Source organism: Jaculus jaculus, chromosome 4 (assembly GCF_020740685.1).
Source record: "Jaculus jaculus isolate mJacJac1 chromosome 4, mJacJac1.mat.Y.cur, whole genome shotgun sequence".
NCBI lineage: Eukaryota > Metazoa > Chordata > Mammalia > Rodentia > Dipodidae > Jaculus > Jaculus jaculus.
Window position 1 is genome coordinate 156,739,390 of NC_059105.1, and position 19,927 is coordinate 156,759,316.

The window sequence follows — 19,927 nt, forward strand, 5'->3', positions numbered from 1 at the left end:
CCCCGGGAGCCAGTCTCCTAGAGGCCTGCAGATAGTAAGAGAGAATCAGGGCCCTTTTGGATCCTGGTCCCTTTCCACTGCGCAGAGCTGGAGGCCCCAGGAAGTGGGGTGCCCTGGGCCTCCTCCACCTCCTCTGAGGATCACCAGCCCCCTGAGCTCTTGGCCTTCCCAATGACAGCGGCCCTCCCCTCCCTCCCATCAGGCCTTGTACTGGGGCCTGAGCTTTCCCAGAACCTCCTCCGCCTCTCTCTTCCTTTTCCTCGCCTAGCTAGCTGCTCTTCCCGTGGTCTGTCAGGCCCCACCCTCCTTTGGGTCTGGAGGGCGCCCTCCCTCCCTCCCTCCCTTCCTCTCTCCAGCCCTTCCTCTGCTCTTTCTATTCCTGGCTGGACCCAGCTGCTCCCATTGTACATTCCCAGGAAAGGGCTGTCTGGCTGGTGGTTGGGGGGAGAGAGCTGAGGCCAGAAGAAAGCCAAGCATTGCTGGAAGCTCTGCACCCCCAGGCCCACAGCCCGCAGGGTTTAGAAGTCTCAGCTTCCAAGTGAGTGAGGCAGCTGCCCACAGCCCAGGGTTCCCCCCCCCCCGACTTCCCAAGCGCCTCTATACTCATTTCCCCACTGGTTGTCCTCGGAGTTGCCCCATAGCCACTGCCTGAGTGACAAAGACTTCTCCTCCGCCTCTTCCTGCCTGGGTCTTGTGGGGATTTCTTCTCCCTCCCTTTCCCCCCCTGTTCTGTTTTTGTTCTTGCTGAAGGTACAGAGCTCAAAGAGGACGGGCATCTTTTTCACTCTGTGCATAAAGAAGCAGATGTTCGGGTCCAGGCCCGGGTACAATCCCATGCAAACAGCTCCAGGCTCTGGAGCTGGAAGATGGTAGCTGACAGGGCCCCCAGCCTGTGACCTATTTTTTTTTTTTTTTCCTAGCAAGGAACCTGAGACAGGTGGAGGTCAAGAAGTAAGCATTAGGGGCTGGAGAGATGGCTTAGCGGTTAAGCGCTTGCCTGTAAAGCCTAAGGACCCCGGTTCGAGGCTTGATTCTCCAGGACCCACGTTAGCCAGATGCACAAGGGAGCGCACATGTCTGGAGTTTGTTTGCAGTGGCCAGAGGCCCTGGCGTGCCCATTCTGTCTCTCTCTCTATCTGCCTCTTTCTCTCTCTGTGTCCATCACTTTCTAATAAATAAAGATTTAAAAAAAAAAAAGAAGAAGTAAACAGTAGGGGCTGGAGAAGATGGCCTAGCGGTTAAGGCATTTGCCTGCAAAGCCAAAGGACCCAGGTTCGATTCCCCAGGACCCACATAAGCCAGGTGCACAAGAAGGTGCCTGCATCTGGAGATCGTTTGCAGTGGCTGGAGGCCCTGGAGCGCCCATTCTCTTTCTCTCACTTTCTCTCTCTACCTCTTTCTTTTTTTTTTTTTTTAAATTATTTATTTATTTATTTATTTGACAGCGACAGACAGAGAGAGAAAGACAGATAGAGGGAGAGAGAGAGAATGGGCGCGCCAGGGCTTCCAGCCTCTGCAAACGAACTCCAGACGCGTGCGCCCCCTTGTGCATCTGGCTAACGTGGGACCTGGGGAACCGAGTCTCGAACTGGGGTCCTTAGGCTTCACAGGCAAGCACTTAACCGCTAAGCCATCTCTCCAGCCCTCTCTACCTCTTTCTGTCAAATTAAAGAAGCAAGCTGGGGGTAGCTCAGAGGTATAGGGCCTTTGCCTCTCGCCCAGCACCACAAAACAAAGTCTGTGCCTACAATGAATTATAGAGAGACAATATGGTGGGTGCAAAACGTTTTCATTCAGACAGAGCTGGAGTCTAGGTAGGGCTATATAAGCCTCAGCCCATCAGGTACTCCTGACCTGTGGGACCTGCCTGTCCTCTCCAGATAGAGCATTCTGTCTGTACACTCGGGGCCCTTTCCAGGGGCAGAAGGGAAGTCTGCACCATCAGCTTCTGTCTGTGAGAGAGACAGTGCCTAGAAGCCCATCTCCTGAAGGAAGAGGCCTGGCTCTCCCCCAGGAAGAGGCAGAGGGTGAGAGGCAGGTCTAACTTTGTGGCCTTGAAGAAGAATTTTCACCTTGACCTGGTTTTCTGGAGGTGGGAGGGGGTGGGGAAAGAGTCATGAGTCACTCAGCATTATGTTCAAAAGCAAGATTGCGGGCCGGGCGTGGTGGTGCACACCTTACAGCCCAGCGCTCAGGAGGCAGAGGTAGGAAGATCGCCATGAGTTCAAGGCCGCCCTGAGACTACAGAGTGACTTCCAAGTCAGCCTGGACCAGAGTGAGACCCTGCCTTGAGTAAAACCCCCAAAACGAACAAAAGAAAAAGATCGCTCTGTGATGCGTCCCTGGGTGGGAACTGTACAAGTGCTGAATAAAATCAGTCTTGTTGCCTGGCGGGGATTGCAGGATGAAAATGCTTTTGGCTGGGCTGGAGAGATGGCTTAGCGGTTAAGCGCTTGCCTGTGAAGCCTAAGGACCCCGGTTCGAGGCTCGGTTCCCCAGGTCCCACGTTAGCCAGATGCACAAGGGGGCGCACGCGTCTGGAGTTCGTTTGCAGAGGCTGGAAGCCCTGGCGTGCCCATTCTCTCTCTCCCTTTATCTGTCTTTCTCTCTGTGTCTGTCACTCTCAAAAAAAAAAAAATAAATAAATAAATAAAAAAAAAAAGAAAATGCTTTTGGCTGTGTCATTCTTGGGCCTTCTGTGCCCTCTGAGGTGGGTGTGTTGGTAATCAAGGTTAGGGAAGTCACTGGTGGCTGCTGGTCCTGGCAGAACAGTCTCAAGTGAGCAGAGCATCCCTGGATCCACGCTGCTGAATCTTGGAGTCCATGCCCCCCCCCAATAGGCTTCAGAGATTTGGGACCCCCCAGATAGCATGCACGCTCTGTAGCGTGGTAAATACAGGGACAGGGGCCACAGCTTGCAGTGATCAGGACTAGAACTAGGAACGTGTATTTGCTTTGTGCACTAGGAAGTGCGGAAGGAGGAATCACTGGGGTGGGCGGGCAGGAATCTAAGGTGCTGTGTGCTTCAGCCCTGGGCCTGGCACTGCGTGGGCCTGCTGACCTCCTTCCTGCCTATGCCTCAGCCAGTCAGGGGGCATCGTTGCTTCACCCTAAGACTTTGCCTTTAGGTTTGGGGGGGGGACATGGGAGACTCCATGAAAACTGGCTCAGGACCAGGGACCTTGACGTGAGGGGAAAGTGAAGATTGAGGTGGGTGGAACTCTCGGGAGACAGGAGCAGGGGAATTGAGGCCAGCCTCCGGGAGCTCCTTCATTCATGGGAAAGAAGTCTATGCGAGGGATGAGCCAGGCCCAATGCCCTGCCCCGTGGGCTCCATAAAAACAGTCATAAAATTATTTCACTAAGCCCTGAATTCTTGATTCAAGGATATTGCTAAAGAGCTTACCTCAATGCCTTATTCAGGGCTGGAGAGGTGGCTCAGTGGTTAAGGCACTTGCCTGTAAAGCCTAAAGACTCAGGTTTGATTTCCCGGTACCCAGGTAAGCCAGATGTAACAAGGTGTTGTATGCGTCTGGAGTTGCACTGGCTAGGGGCCCTGGTGTGCCCATTCTGTCTCTCTATCTGCCTCTCTCCCCTGCCCCAAATAAATAAGTAAATAAATATATTGTTTTTAAAAAAGCCTTATTCAGATACCATAGACTATGTCACGGTAACCTCTTTCTGTTTCATTCCTCCTTTCTTAATTTTATATGTCCTATCTTGGTTAAGATATTCTCATAAATACTTTATTTATTTATTTACAAGCAGAGAGAGGTATAGAGAGAGAGAGAAAGAGAATGAGGGGCAATGGGTACACCAGGGCATCTTGCCACTGCAAACAGACTCCAGATGCGGGCACCATGTTGTTTATCTGGCTTACACTGGCACTGAAGAAACGGACCCAGGCAGCTTTGCAAGCAAGTGGCTTTAACTGCTGAGCCATCTCTGCAGTCCAGAGATGCAATTTTTTTTTTTTTTTTTTTTTTTGGTTTTTCGAGGTAGGGTCTCACTCTGGTCCAGGCTGACCTGGAATTAACTCTGTAGTCTCAGGGTGGCCTTGAACTCACGGCGATCCTCCTATCTCTGCCTCCCGAGTGCTGGGATTAAAGGCGTGCACCACCACGCCCGGCTCAGAGATGCAATTTTTGATAATAAATAGGTCATACTTATTTTTTTTAATGTGGAGATTTTTATAGAATTAAGAGAAAGAAAAAAAAATTATTGGTCACTGTGGTACGTGCCTATAATCCTAGCATTTGGGAGACTGAGGCAGGAGGATCATGAATTCCAGGCCAGCCTAAGCTACCTGTTGTACCTAGTGAGACCTTCCTCGGGAGGTGAAGTGGAGGGACAGAGTGAGTATGGGCATGTCAGGGCTCCTTGCTGCTGCAAATGAACTGCAGACATATGCACCATTTTGTGCTCTTTGGCTTTATGTAGGTGCTGGGGGTTGAACCCAGCCTGACAGGCTTTGCAAGCAAAGCACCTTTAACCGCTAAGCCACCCAACCCCCAGCTAGGATTATAGATTAAAAAAATTTTTTTTGGTTTATTTTTATTTGTTTATTTGAGAGTGACAGACAGAGAGAAACAGGCAGATAGAGAGAGAGAATGGGCACGCTACAGCCACTGCAGACAAACTCCAGACGCGTGCGCCCCCTTGTGCATCTGGCTAACGTGGGACCTGGGGAACCGAGCCTCGAACCGGGGTCCTTAGGCTTCACAGGCAAGTGCTTAACTGCTAAGCCATCTCTCCAGCCCGGATTATAGATTTTTTTTTTTTTTTGGTTTTTCGAGGTAGGGTCTCACTCTGGTCCAGGCTGACCTGGAATTAACTCTGTAGTCTCAGGGTGGCCTTGAACTCACGGCGATCCTCCTACCTCTGCCTCTCGAGTGCTGGGAGTAAAGGCGTGCGCCACCACGCCTGGCTTGATAGATTTTTTTTTTAATTAATTATTTATTTATTTATTTGAGAGCGACAGACACAGAGAGAAAGACAGATGGAGAGAGAGAATGGGCGCGCCAGGGCTTCCAGCCTCTGCAAACGAACTCCAGACGCGTGCGCCCCCTTGTGCATCTGGCTAACGTGGGACCTGGGGAACCGAGCCTCGAACTGGGGTCCTTAGGCTTCACAGGCAAGTGCTTAACCGCTAAACCATCTCTCCAGCCCTTGATAGATTTTTTGACACCAGGCCCAGTCTTACAATCTCTGTAAAACCTCAATTCATTGTAGTAAGACATTGATTTTATGTTATTATAAGTAAAAGCATTGACAGTAGTCTTTATCCACGAAGTTCTTTTCAAAGCTTAAATTATGTCCTTGAGAAAGGCTCAGAACTGGACTTGGTCCAGGAGCGTGTGTGTGTGAGAGAGAGAATATGTATGAACGTGTCAGGGTATGTTCTGGAAGCTGGTCAGTGTCACTGTGAGCATGTGCTTGTGACTACGTCAGAGTTGCAGTCCTCACTGGCCCTGACAGAAAAAGCATCTGAAGTGATCTTCTTTCCCCACATGCTCTTAGCCTGTGGAACTTACTGGGGAATGAAGCTAGAAAAAAAACAAAAACAAAAACAAAAAAAAAAAGCCTTCTTTCTCTCTGATACCTTGGGTCTGAAATTGCTGTCAATCTTCAGACTGATCAGGCAAAGCCCTCCTGCCTGGGGGATCAAATGCTCCCCTGTGGCCAGGGCCACCCTTGGACTGCGGAGGGGAATAATGTGGAATGAAGTGTTTATGGGCTGCCCACTGGCCTGGCAGCCCATGCAGCCCTGGCTCAGAGGTGCTTCCGACCTGCGTGCCATCCCAGCCTGGCCGAGCCGAGCTCCAAGGCAGGCTTGTGCTGGTCTCCTCCTCGGGAAGAGTCTTCAGTGAGGTCAGCCAGCGGGTTAGCTGAAGTTAACTTAGCCTGTTATTGCTTTTTGTTAATGAGGGGAGGGCCAGCAATGAAGAGGCCAAACCATTCAGAACCTTGGTGCAGTACTTGGGATTTAATATGCCAAAACAAATTCTGTATTCAGCCAAAAGAAAGCATGGACAATGACTTTAAAGTCCCAACTGGGCTCCCAGGGGTCCCTTATACTTCGCTGAACTTTCAGTCCATTTTCTTCTTGAAAAATATTTTCCTGTGAAGTTAGGACTTTTGGAAGCTGGGGAAACACACTGGCCTCTGAGGTGGGTGGAGTACAAAAGGCTTCCAGGATGCTCTGGAACGCTGCGATGGCTGTGCTCATCCTTAAGGGGAGGATGGGGGAAAGGAATCGGGATTGGCTCTTGGACTACAGTTCATAAGCACAAACCAATTCCCAGGGATGTGAGTGAGGCAGAGTGAAAAATCCTGGGAGTCCGTGAGCCAGGAGTGCTTGACTGTGTCTTCAAATTCCACAGCCTGCTGGTTGTACCACAGATGCTTTGAAGTGACTTCCTTCGACAAAGAAGCACTGGGACTGAAGCCACTTAAAAAAGTTTGTTGGGGGGCTGGAGAGATGCCTTAGCGGTTAAGGCATTTGCCTGAGAAGCCTAAATACCCAGGTTCGATTCTCCAGGTCCCACGTAAGTCAGATGTACCTAGTGGCACATGCATCTGGAGTTCCTTTGCAGTGGCTGGAGGTCTTGGTGTGCCAAAGGACCAGGGTTTGATTCCCCAGGACCCACGTAAAGCCAGATGCACAAGGTGGCGCATGCGTCTGGAGTTTGTTTGCAGTGGCTGGAGGTCCTGGTACACCCATTCTCTTCCTCCCTGTCTCTCTCTGTCTCTTTCTCTCTCTCAAATAAATAAAAATAATTTAAAAAATTCTCAAAATCAATGTACAAACATGTTTAAAATGCTTCAAAGAATTCAGATCTGAGGTATTCCTGCTATTGAGTCCACAAGCAAGTCTAATAGGAACCCTGGGAGGGAGATGTGCCCATAAGCTAAGACCCATGAGAAAGATTCATTTCACGATGTCTGTTTGCGACCTAACCAACCTGCCTTCGCTGGACCAGGTACAGTGGCTTTGGCCAGAGGTGTGCCAGACAGGATTTCTTACCTGAATAACTGTGGTCGTGACTGAACTGGTAAAGTGCAAGGTCCTGGGTTCAGTCTTCATACTGCAAAAACCCAAAACTGGGGAGATGACCCAGTGGGTAAGAGTGCTTGCTACCCAAGCATGAGGACCTGAGTTTAATCCCCAGCGCCTATGTGAAAAGCTGGGGGCGATGGGGGGAGGGAGTGGAGACAGAATGATTTCTGGGGCTCATTGTCTCACCCCTCCAAATGGCAAGTTCTAGGTTCTCTGAGAGATTTCTTTCCCAAAGAGATAGAGGAGGAGAGACAGAGGAGGACACTCAATGATGTTTCCTTTCTTGTTTGTTTTTTTTTTTTAAATTTTATTTATTTGAGAGAGAGAGAGAGAGAATGGGCAATACGGGGCCCCCCAGCCACTGCAAACGAACTCCAGACGCATGCGCCACCTTGTGCATCTGGCTTTACATGGGTCCTGGGGAATCAAACCTGGGTCCTTAGGCTTTACAGGCAAGTGCCTTATGTCTCTAGCCCTCAATGATATTTTCTGGCTTCTACCTAGATGTATCTGGGGCGCTTGTATCTGCACGTGTACACGTACACACACACACACACATTCCAAAAACACTGTGGTTAGAGAGAAATCTAAAGTGACTAGTCTTAGTAACAGTGAGAGGAGAATCAGTTTTTACCAAGGAGAGAGGTAAGGCCCAAAGGAAGCCATGCCTGACCTGGGCTCGAAGAGGAAGTTATAGGCCAGGCCTGGAGGTACAGACCTATAATTCCAGCTACTTGGATGGCTGGCTCAAGAGGGATGAAAGTTCAAGGTTAGCCTGGGCTCCATGGTGACGGAGAGATGGCTTAGTGGTTAAGGAGCTTGCCTGAAAAACCTAAGGACTCAGGTTCCATTTCCCAGTACCCACGTGCATAAAGGTGAGGCAAGCGCAAGGTCGCACATGCCCACTAGGTGGCGCAAGTGTCTGGAGTTCCATTGCAGTAGCTGAGGCCCTGGTGTGCCAATTCTCTCTCTCAAAAAATAATAAAGAAGTTCTTTCTCAAATGACAAGTATATAACTCAGTGGTGGTGTAATTGCTTAGCAACCAGAGGCCCTGTGTTCAGTCTTTAGTAGTGCGCGTGCACACACATGCAAATAGTAATGATGGTCAGAGAGAAGGATCTGGAGGGTAGAGGCGTGCTGGGGGGGGTAGGATTGTGGTGCGCAAGAGCACAGGGCAGGCTGTTGCTAGCTGTTGGAAGCTTCCGTTGTCTTCTTAAGGAGTCTGGACTTTATTCTGTGGTTCCCAGGGATGCATAGGAGGTTTTAAGCAAGGAAGTAACTTGTAAATATTAGTTCTCATAGAAGATATCACCTAAATATATGCTCACTAAAGACACCGGAGCCATGTTGAATTCTATAAAACAAGAAGAAAAAAGAATTTTTTCCTTTCAGAGCTAGCCACTGTTCTCCAGGTCATTTTGTTTCTCTACATCTATTAGATATGGATACATAAAATTCAGACCTTAAAATAGAAAGCTTTTTTTTGCAAGTTTCTCTCTCTCATATAGTTCAACATAATGGCTTACGATTATAATCCCAGCAACTCAGGATGCTGGAGCAGGAAGATCGCAGTGAGTTCTGGGCCAGCCTGGGCTACAGAGTGAGTTCCTGCCTCAAAAAAAAGATATAGTTAGTTGCCTATCATAACTAGATAGCAAGATCCGACGGCTGAAGATAGCATATTCTATGATTTCAGGATTTAGAGAAATCAAGCTGGAACTGAGCCAGAAGTTAACTTGCTTCTAGCTTGCCCTCATAGCATTTGGCTTACATGGGACCTGGAGAGTCAAACATGAGTCCTTAGGCTTTGCAGGCAAATGCCTGAACCACTAAGCCATCTCTCCAGCCCTCAAATTTCATTTTTAAATTTTTTTGTTTATTTTTATTTATTTACTTGAGAATGACAGAGAGAGAAAGAGGAAGAGAGAGAGAGAGAAGGGGTGTGCCAGAGCCTCCAGCCACTGCAAACGAACTCCAGATGCATGCGCCCCCCCTTGTGCATCTGGCAAACGTGGGTCCTGGGGAATTGAGCCTTGAACCAGGGTTCTTTGGCTTCACAGGCAAGCGCTTAACTGCTAAGCCATCTCTCCAGCCCTCAAATTTCATTTTTAATAGCTATATTTATGCCAGTACATTAGTATGGCTGTAAATTTTGGTCAGAAAGGTTTCTCTCTCTTTCTTTCTTTCTTTTTCTTTTTCTTTGTTTTTTTGCAGTGGGTAATGGTAACTGCAGACTTAGAACTGGTCAAAGTGATGAGAATAAGTGTTGGTTGAACGCTCAGTCATCAATGGGGAGTCTATACTGTTCCCACCAAGGCTCAGGGGGCATATTGCAGAAGAAGGCGCAGAAAGACCGTAAGGGCTACAGAAGGGGACAAGTGACATGGAGCGCTCACTTGCCCGGTGACTTTCCATTGCCACAGAGTACATGCGGAGATCGGAGGCCAACTTTCTTGTGGGATCTTGTGTTTGACGCAGGGTCTGTCGTTCACTGCTCTTTTTGTGAGCTTCCAGGAAAATCTCCCATTTCTATGCCGCTTTGGCCTATGGGTGCGACGGGATTACAGAAGCCATCCTCGGCTTCCAGCTCATAGGTGGGATCTTGGGATCTGAATTCAAGTACTTCCCCCAGCCCCAGGCGGGCTTCGCCTCGCAGCAGCTGTGATTGCCCGCGCAAGTTTGGGCCCTTGAACATCTTGTCCCAGAAAGGGGAGGAGTTCAGAAGACCCTCTTTGAGGATCTTTGCCATTAATGGTTAATGTGGGAGGGAGAGCCTTTTCCTTTTTTACTGGTGCAGCCACTGATAAGGTGCCCATGCTTCTGGAAGGAACCTTAATGAATCTCACTTGGCCATCAAAAAAACAAAACAAAAAGCCAGGTGTGGTGGTGCGCGCCTTTAATCCCAGCACTCGGGAGGCAGAGGTAGGAGGATCACCGTGAGTTCGAGGCCAGCCTGAGACTACATAGTAAATTCCAGGTCAGTGTGGGCTAGCGTGAGGCCCTACATTGAAAAACCAAAACAAATAACAACAACAACAACAAAAAAGACATGAAAGTAGAAGTGGGTCTACTTGAAAAGAGGAACATCAGAAATAGGAAGGAGACAAAAGAAGGTACCTGGGGGATTGAACATGATCAACGTACATTATATACATTACATACATATATATATTCATATATATATATATATATATATGAAATGGCATAATAAAAACCATTATGTACAATTAATTATATGCTAATAAACATTGAAAATGAAATTAAAGTTGAAATAAAGTACAGTTATCTAAGACATTATTGTCAGCCAGGTGCGGTGGCACGTGCCTTTAATCTCAGCACTTAGGAGGCTGAGGTAGGAGGATCACTGTGAGTTTGAGGCCAGCCTGGGACTACAGAGTGAGTGAGCTTTGGGCCAGCCTGGGCTAGAGTGAGACCTTACCTTGAAGAAACAAAAAAATAAAATAAAATAATAAGGAACTGCAGAGGTGGCTCTGCAGTTAAGGCATTTGCCTGCAGCGCCTAATGACGTGGGATCAACTCCCTAGCACCTATGTAAAGCCAAATGCACAAAATGGTGCATGCATCTGGAGTTCTTCTGCAGGGGCTAGAGGCCCTGGCATATCCATTTTCTCTCCTCCCTTATAAATAAATTTTTAAAAATAAAATAAAATAAATCACTACTGTCCCCTGGGGGCCCTGCCGCATCTGGCCACTCTGCTAACTGAACTCACAATGTCATTTCAGAACATGGTTTTATTGGATATTCAGCAGAACTGCTACAGAACACCACTCTGCCAGGTTATAGCCCTGGGGAGTCTTTCTTCGCTGTGTTTGGGGTATTTTTTTCCCAGCAGCTACAGGTATGGTAAATTTTCAATCTTGCATCAGGGGTATATGCTTGATTCTCCAAGTTCAGTGTCATCACTGACCTGTGTGTCTTGGGATGTATATCTGACTTTTGGGGTGGCATTGGCTTTGACTAAAAATCAGTTATTTTAACACAGGGCTTACTTGTTGATACTTTCTTTTTTTTTCCCTTTTTTTTTTTTGTGGTAGGGTCTCACTCTAGTCCAGGCTGACCTGGAATTCACTCTGGAGACTCAGGGTGGCCTCGAACTCACAACGATCCTCCTACCTCTGGGATTAAAGTCGGGCACCACCATCCTCGTTGTTTGCAGTTTCTAAAGGCTCCAACCTGAGTCAATCTTTGTACTCCCTCTGACATACTGATGTGTCTTAACCAAATTAACAGAAGAGACACACTAAACATACTTCTCTTGGGACTGGACAATAGGACTAGCTTCCCTGCTCACTCCTGGCATGAGGGCACACTTGGTTTGGAAACTCTCCCTGCCCCTCACCCCACCCAACATGTGTCTTCCTCCAGGGGGCAGAGAAATTGGGCCCAACAGTGGTCTAATGAGAATGAATGCACCCTGACTTTCCCCTCTCTCCTGATCTGCAGCAGCCATGGGGGAGCCTGGAGAAACTGCCTCATGTGTGGGTCCTTGGCGGGGAAGGCAATAAACTAACAGGGTGACATGTAATCTATAGGAACTCTTTTTAAATACTTTTATTTTTACTTATTTATTTGACAGAGAAAGAGGGAGAGAGAAAGAGAGAATGAATGGGTGTGCCAGAGCCTCCAGCCACTGCAAACAAACTCCAGACGCATGTGCCCACTAGCGCATCTGGCTATCATGGGTCCTGGGGAATCAAACCTGGGTCCTTTGGCTTTGCACGCAAACGCCTTAACCACTAAGCCATCCCTCCAGCCCTCCAGGAAATATTTTAAGGTCATCCTTACCTCTAGACACAGATTCAGAACAGCAGCATGCATAGCATCACAACCTGTAGTGTGGCTGCTCTTATCTCCTTGTTTCCTTGTTTTCTACCCCGTTTCTCTCTGCTTTCCTATACATGCAACGTCCCTAGTCATTATTATCTTTCCAAGTTAGAGAAGGGGGGAAAAAGAAGAAGCTTCTGGAATGCACTGGATGAGAAGGATTGTTCATACAAGCGCTGGCAAGGATGTAGAGGGGCCAAATCTCATGCACTGATGGGAATGTAAAATGGAAGTTTGACAGTGTTCCTTCTTAAAAATCAGACATACCCATCCATCCCATTTCTGGTGACTGTAGAGAATTGACAGCACATGCCGCTGAATTTATAGCAGTCCCCAAATGGGAATAGGTAAAATACCCATCCACAGGTGAACAGATAAATAGCTGTGACAGAGCCACACAATGGGAAAATGCCCAGCAACAGAAGGAAGCAAATCATTGATATACGCAACAATACAGGTCTCAGAGTAGTTATGCTGAGCAAGTCAGACAAAAAAAAGAGTATTTTTAACCCTTTCTTTTTAATTTTAGAAGGAGACAGAAGGAGAGAGAGAGAGAGAGAATTGGCATACCAGGACCTCAGCCACTGCAATCGAACTCCAGACGCTTGCGCCACCTAGTGGGCATGTGTGACCTTGCGTTTACCTCGCCTTTGTGTGTCTGGCTTACGTGGGATCTGGAGAGTCGAACATGGGTCCTCAGGCTTTGCAGGCAAGTGCCTTGACCTCTAAGCCATCTCCTGGGCCCAAAAAGAGTAGTTAAGAAAAAAAAAAAAAGAATAAAGTTATATAACCTCTATTGATATAAGATTCTAGAAGGTTCAAGCTATAGCATCAGTAAGCAGATGGCTAGATGGCTGGGAATGTAATTGAAGGGAGATGGCAGAGAGGAGCTCCCGAGGGGCAAGAGGAAACCTTAGGATGAAAACATGCTCCTGACTGTGGCAGAGGTTTTTAACAGATGCATGTCAGAACTTTCCAAACCATTTCACTTAAAACATGTAACTTATTAAATATGACTCATTCTTCAGTAAAGCTCTCAGATGAAACAGTTCACTGTAATCACTTTTCCTCAGCCCCATCCTTCTGTCTGGCAAGGATCCCCACCTTTTCTTTAAAATAGTTTTTTTTTAAAAATTTGTATTTATTTATTTGAGAGCGACAGACACAGAGAGAAAGACAGATAGAGGGAGAGAGAGAGAATGGGCGCGCCAGGGCTTCCAGCCTCTGCAAACGAAGTCCAGACGCGTGCGCCCCCTTGTGCATCTGGCTAACGTGGGACCTGGGGAACCGAGCCTCGAACCGGGGTCCTTAGGCTTCACAGGTGAGCGCTTAACTGCTAAGCCATCTCTCCAGCCCCCCACCTTTTCTTTTTCATTCCTAAAGTCCAAGGGAAGGTGGCTCCCAGTCTCCCCTTTCCTCCCTCCTGCTCAGCTCCACCACACTCTCCTTTTGGAATTCCAAGTCTGTCCCCCTCCAATGAATGGAGGCTTCCGAAGTCTCTGGTGCTTCCATGTCACTAGCCGCAGTTAGCAGCCTTGATGTCGTGATGTTGAGTTCTCAGCAATGGCTGCTTCTCTCCCTTTCTCACCGAGCAGCCACGTCCTCCCCTCCCTCGGCTCCCACCTGCCCATGGGGACTTTCCTCTTCTGCCTGCCTGTGGGATGTTGGGGTTCATTGGGTTACTCTTAGCCCCATTCTCTTCTGTTTTTCTCTTGCTCTTTTCCAGCCTCCCCACATTCAACCAAACAGCTGACGACTCGCATCTCAAGCCCAGACTTTTCAGAGCATCCTGTCACTTCTTCAGCCACCTGCGTAACATCTTGGGGACCTCAGGCCCAGCAAGTTTGAAAGCAAACCCACTCTGCTCTTCTCCTGTACTTCTGATCTCAGTGCATGGTGGTTTGATTCAGGTGTCCCCCATAAACTTAGGTGTTCTGAATGCTAGGTTTCCCCAGCAGATGGCAATTGGAAATTAAAGCCTCCTAGAGGCGGTGTATTATAGGAAGCGGGCTTATGGGTGTTATAGCCAGTTTCCCCTTGCCAGTGTTTGGCACATTTTCCTGTTGCTGTTGTCCATCTGATGTTGGCCAGGAGGTGATGTCCACCCTCTGCTCATGCCATCATTTTCCCCTGCCATCAGGGAGATTCCCCTTGAGCCTGTAAGGCAAAATAAACCCTTTTTTTTTCCCCATAAGCTGCTCTTGGTCGGGTCATTTCTGCCAGCAATGTGAACCTGGCTGCATCACAGTGACAGAGTCTTCATCCAGCCAACACTGGGGACTTATAGCTCCTCCCTCCCTCTTCCCAGTTTTCTCCAAGTCCTGACAATTTGACTTCCCTGAGTATTTTGGTAGAAAAGAAGCTAAAAGTTTAACTGATTCACTGAGTTACTGTAAGAGTTCATTGCTGAGGAGCTAAAACATATCTTTGTTAGCAGATGGAAAAATCTCAAAGAAGGAACTGTCCAGAAAAGGTCCAAAGGGACAATAAGAAGGAAAGATAGTTTAGGCTAAAACAAAGTAAAATGGAGTTTATTTTTTTTTAAATTTTTATTTTTATTTATTTGAGAGCGACGGACACAGAGAGAAAGACAGATAGAGGGAGAGAGAGAGGAATGGGCGCACCAGGGCTTCCAGCCTCTGCAAACGAACTCCAGACGCGTGCGCCCCCTTGTGCATCTGGCTAACGTGGGACCTGGGGAACCGAGCCTCGAACCGGGGTCCTTAGGCTTCACAGGCAAGCGCTTAACCACTAAGCCATCTCTCCAGCCCAAAATGGAGTTTATTGTTAGGGTGAGCTGACTACAGAAATGGTTGATATGCAAATTGCTGCATCTTGTTTGTTCAGTCACCTCTCCCCTTGGCTATGAAAACTATAAAATGGAAATAAAATCTCAACTGGGGGCCAGAGCTTCTTTGGAGGGCTACCTCAAGTTCCTTGGCCCCCAGATAATAAACTGTTCTACTTTCACTCATACTAGCATTGGAGTGATCTTTCCAGAGAATTTCTACAACAGTATCATTGGATTCTCTTGCTTTTCTTCAGCTCTACCACCTGGCCACTCTGTTCTAAGCTATATCACTCACGTAGATCGTTGCTGTTGCTGAAATCCTCTTTCAGTTTTGAACAAGAAGCTACTGTAATTTTTTTCTTTTTTTTTTTGACAATTCACATACATGTTTATTTTCCAATCTATAATTAGCTACGTTTCAGAAAAAATAATGAAGTCTCTGGGATGTGCCACCACCAGCCTGTTGGCAAATGCTGGATGACAGTGCATTCTCCCCACACACATCAAGCCAACAGATCTCAAGCAGGACAGGCCTCCCCTAAGGAGGAGAGACGTCCACCTCAGTCTTCCCAGCTGAAAACAGACTCCAGAACATTCCATTTAGAGCAGAGACAGTCTGTCCATCATCCATCCTCAATTAGTGAAGAGTCAGCCAAGAGCTGGAGAGATTTCCCAGTGGTTAGAGGTGATTTTTTGTAAAGCCTGATGGTCTGAGTTCAATTCCCCAGGACCCATGTAAAGACAGATGCACAAGGTGGCATGTGTGTCTGGAGTATGTTTACAGTGGCTGGGGGCCCTGGCACACCCACACTCTCACTTCTCTCTCTCTCTCTCTCTCTCTCTCTCTCCTCTAAAATCAATCAATAAATAAAAGTAAATTTTAAAAAATGAAAAATGCCACCATTGGGCTGGAGAGATGGCTTAGCAGTTAAGGCTCTTGACTACGAAGCCTGAGAACTCATGTTTGAATCTCCAGGTGTCATGTAAGCCAGACACACAGTGAAGCAAGCATGCAATGTCACACACGTGCACAAGGGGGCTCACAAGGGGCACACACATTTGGAGTTCGTTTACAATGGCTGAAGGCTCAGACGGGTCTGAGAGAGAGGAGAGGAGAGGAGAGGAGAGGAGAGGAGAGGGGAGGGGAGGGGAGAGGGGTAGGAGGTGAGGGGGGAGGGGAGGGGGAGGGGAGGGGAGGGGAGGGGAGGGGAGGGGAGGGGAGGGGAGGGGAGGGAAGGGAAGGGAAGGGAAGGGAAGGGAAGGGAAGGGAAGGGAAGGGAAGGGAAGGGAAGGGAAGGGAAGGGAAGAGGAGAGGAGAGGAGAGGAGAGGAGAGAAGAGAAGAGAAGAGAAGAGAAGAGAAGAGAAGAGAAGAGAAGAGAAGAGAAGAGAAGAGAAGAGAAGAGAAGAGAAGAGAAGAGAAGAGTCTTTTCTTACCCTTCCAGTCTAAATTTTACTAGAAAGGATAAATTAAGTAATAAGTTGCAATAAATCACTCTTTGGGAAAACAGCCTATATCTAAGAAAATGTATTTTCTCTCCTATGGACCAGAACATAAGAAGCTACTGTAATTTTATTTGACGGGGTCCCACCAAGTATGTGGTAGTCTCTGTTCTTGCCCCACACACTACCCCTTGCCCCAGCCTTATTCCCTGCTCCTTCTTTGATTCTCAGAAACCTAAGGACCCAGGCTACGGAGAGGCAAGCTGAAGGAGTGTTCAAGAAATCTTCCTTCTCTGACATGCATCTCTCCCCAGAGCATCAAACCTAGGTCAGCTCCCTCTTGAATAGACAGCACAAGTCTGAGGGAAAAGAGAAGGAATAAGAAAACTTCACATCTAAACATGTTTTTCAGCCTCTCCCATCCCACCCATCCCATTCATGAACAGAGCACATATTCAGCAGGTTCTGGCTGAGGTGCCCTGGCCCTGGCACAGTCCCCACCAGGAGGCAGGTCAGGTCAGAAGTTATGCCTGGGGCTGGAAAGATGGCTTAGCGGTTAAGGTGCTTGTCTGCAAAGCCTAAAGACCCATGTTTGACTCTCCAGATCCCACATTAGCCAGACGCACAAAGGTGAGGCAAGCTCAAGGTCACACATGCCCACTAGGTGGCGTAATGTCTGGAGTTCTTTGACAATGGCTGAGGCCCTGGTGTGCCAATTCTCTCCCTCTGTCCCTCTTAAAATAAGCTGGGTGTGGTGGTGCATGCCTTTAATCCCAGCACTCAGGAGGCAGAGGTAGGAGGATCGCCATGAGTTCGAGGCCACCCTGAGACTAGATAGTGAATTCCAGGTCAGCCTGAGCTAGAGTGAGACCCTACCTCAAACAACCAAAAAATAAAATAAAATAAGTCATTAGAAGAAGTTATGCCTGGGGTAGGAGCTGTGCCAGTACCTGGTTATATTCTTGTCCTGGTAAGATTTCCTGGGCACCTCAGGAGGTTGCCACTGGAAGGTGGTCCTGATGTGTCCATAGTTGGTGGGGCCACCTTTGCTTCCCCAGGCCACCGGTCCTGGTGGGAGAGGGGAGAGGATGTTTGGTCTGAGTTGGGGATAGGATGGCAAGCCACCCCTTTAGATGGCACTTCACAGACGCCCGAGGTTTGAGGATGCTACCCTGCAGCCTGGATTGGAGCTGGATTAGTTTTGAGATCAGTTAGTATAGCCACTCTCAACTTCTTGCTGGGATTGGGTTGTTTTTGTTGCTGTGGTTTTGTCTGTTGGTTGGTTTTGAGAGAACCAGGGCCTGGCACAAGATGAACAAGTGATGTACCTTTAATTTTTTAGTTCTTTTTCAAGGCAGGGTCTCACTCTAGCCCAGGCTGACCTGGAACTCACTGTGGAGTCTCAGGGTGGCCTCGAACTCACGGCGATCCTCCTACCTCTGCCTCCCGAGTGCTGGGATGAAAGGCGTGCGCCACCACGCCCGGCTGTCCCTTTAACTTTTAAGCCACTAACTTTCTCCTTAGTAATCAAACTCAAAAGTCACATACTGGAAATTTTTCTCCAGGGAGGGGTGTCTGCGCTTCATTTCAAGATTATCAGCTACTTAAGAAAATTGGCAAAGATTTAGTTTTTTCTGTGATGAAGTCATAAAAGTATTATTTTGTAATATTCCACATATCAAATGATAATACTGAATAGACTGTCAATTACACAGGCCTCTTCAGTGTCCTCTTCTCAGGGGTTAGGACTTTCCATGTCTCCTTCTGTCCCCTAAGGCAAACAGGCTCCTAATGCAACCAGGCTGAGAACCATTGATCTGAGGTGGTTTTGGTTTTTTGTTTTGTTTTGTTTTGTTTTGGCTTTTCGAGGTAGGGTCTCACTGTAGCCCAGGCTGACCTGGAATTCACTATGGAGTCTCAGGGTGGCCTCGAACTCACGGTGATTCTCCTACCTCTGCCTCCTGAGTGCTGGGATTAAAGGCGATGTTTTTTGTTGTTTTTTTTTTAACCGACACAGAGCAGCTTGGCAAGGATCTGAAGGCGGTGACACAGATCATTAGGAAGTAGAATGGGCCCAGGCTGGCCTCCTCAGCCTCTCTGTTTATCAGGAGCCCCAGTGTAGACATGGGAGGCAGGATGAATGACCAGCGATTCCTACCACTTGTTTTCCCCCTGGCAGATGTTACTCTGAACAGCATGGGTGATTGGCAGCTTCCATGGTGACAGGTTTTTGCCAGGGATTAGCTGTGAGTGAGTCATAGCCGGGGCTCCCTCCAACACTGTCTTCTTCCTGGCTATGAGCAGGGGAGAGGAATTTTCCTTCTCCCACATATCACTTGAGTTGCCCACAGATATTTCATCCCAGGAACAATGACTTGGGAGGAGCCATTGAGGCTCAGGTGTTGGCCCTCTGGGCCTGGGCTCTCCCACACTCCACAGTAGGATGGAGGTGGGTCCAGAGTCTTCTCTTACTTTGTTTCTCCAAGCACTTCTCCTTCTCCAAGGATCTATCACCAAACTCTCCCCTCCAAACAAAAAACCTCTCTCCCCACAAGGTTTTTATATACAAACAGCCACACCAGGAACCCAGGGCGGGTAATTCACAGAGGAACTAGGAAGTGGAAATTCACTGAGAATACCAGTTGTGTGAAGTCACAAACCCTTCTCCCCAAATCCCAAAAACTCTTACTGGAATGGCTAAGAGCCTCTTTGGCCACCTTCGGTGCTTGGGCCTGTGGTTGACCACACCTAGCATAAAAATCTTTTTACCAGAGACTCTACATCCATCTCGCTTGTCAAGGGCCCAGCTGCTTTTGTGAGGCCCTTTGCTCGGGAGCCTGACTGCTTCCCCCAGGGAGTCTACTGCAGGCCCTGGGGTGGACATCTCTCTGGTCTCTCTGCATACAGCAGTCCTGGTGGCCCCTGTTCATGCCCCAGGTCACTCCTTTCCCCAACTCAGGCCATCAGTACTGACTCCACTTATCTCCCCAGCCTCATCCCCCAACCTCTTTAGAAATCATTTATCTTGTAAGAGAATAAGCACTGGACTAGAACAGCAAGCTTAGGTTTAAGGCTAGAGAAGACGAAGAAAGGATAAAGGGGAGAGGGTCCACCTCATTCTCATGGATTTGTGGCAGGAAAAGGACGAACAAGGAAGCTTCATTATTATTTTTTTTTTCCTGTTCAAGGTAGGGTCTTACTCTGGAAGCTTCATTCTTATACATACTGACTTTTTTTTTTTTAACAAAACAATCCAAACATTTATGTAATATACGTTGCAAGGGCTCAACTAGACTTAATTAAAAAAAAAAACAACAACAAAAAATAACACCACAGATGAAGATACAGAGTCCATATGGAAATCAAGGAAAAGCACAGACCACCTAAAAATACAAAGACGACACAAAGGGAGAGGCTGGACAGCGGGGTTCAGGGCTCTTGGCTGGAAACCTGCTTTGAATAGGTTTCTTGCAGGTACTTCTTAAAAGCTGTGGGGTTTTTCCAGAGCTCGGCAGCTCGTGTGTTCAAAGGGCTGTTGATGTTGGGTTCTCCTAGCAGACTCTGGATGGACAATAAGATGGTCCTGATGGGGCTGGAGAGATGGCTTAGCGGTTAAGCGCTTGCCTGTGAAGCCTAAGGACCCCGGTTCGAGGCTCGGTTCCCCAGGTCCCACGTTAGCCAGATGCACAAGGGGGCGCACGCATCTGGAGTTCGTTTGCAGAGGCTGGAAGCCCTGGCGCGCCCATTCTCTCTCTCTCCCTCTATCTGTCTTTCTCTCTGTGTCTGTC

The 19,927-nt window shown here is 48.1% G+C and overlaps 1 protein-coding gene across 1 annotated transcript in view; it reads left to right on the top strand.

Annotated features, from left to right (window-relative positions):
• Slc12a8 (solute carrier family 12 member 8) overlaps nucleotides 1–19,927 on the top strand; it is a 173,530-nt gene that overhangs the window by 89,958 nt on the left and 63,645 nt on the right. Inside the window, 2 exon segments of the mRNA XM_045148413.1 lie at nucleotides 10,806–10,900; nucleotides 10,903–10,921. Coding sequence (XP_045004348.1) covers nucleotides 10,806–10,900; nucleotides 10,903–10,921 — 114 coding nt within the window.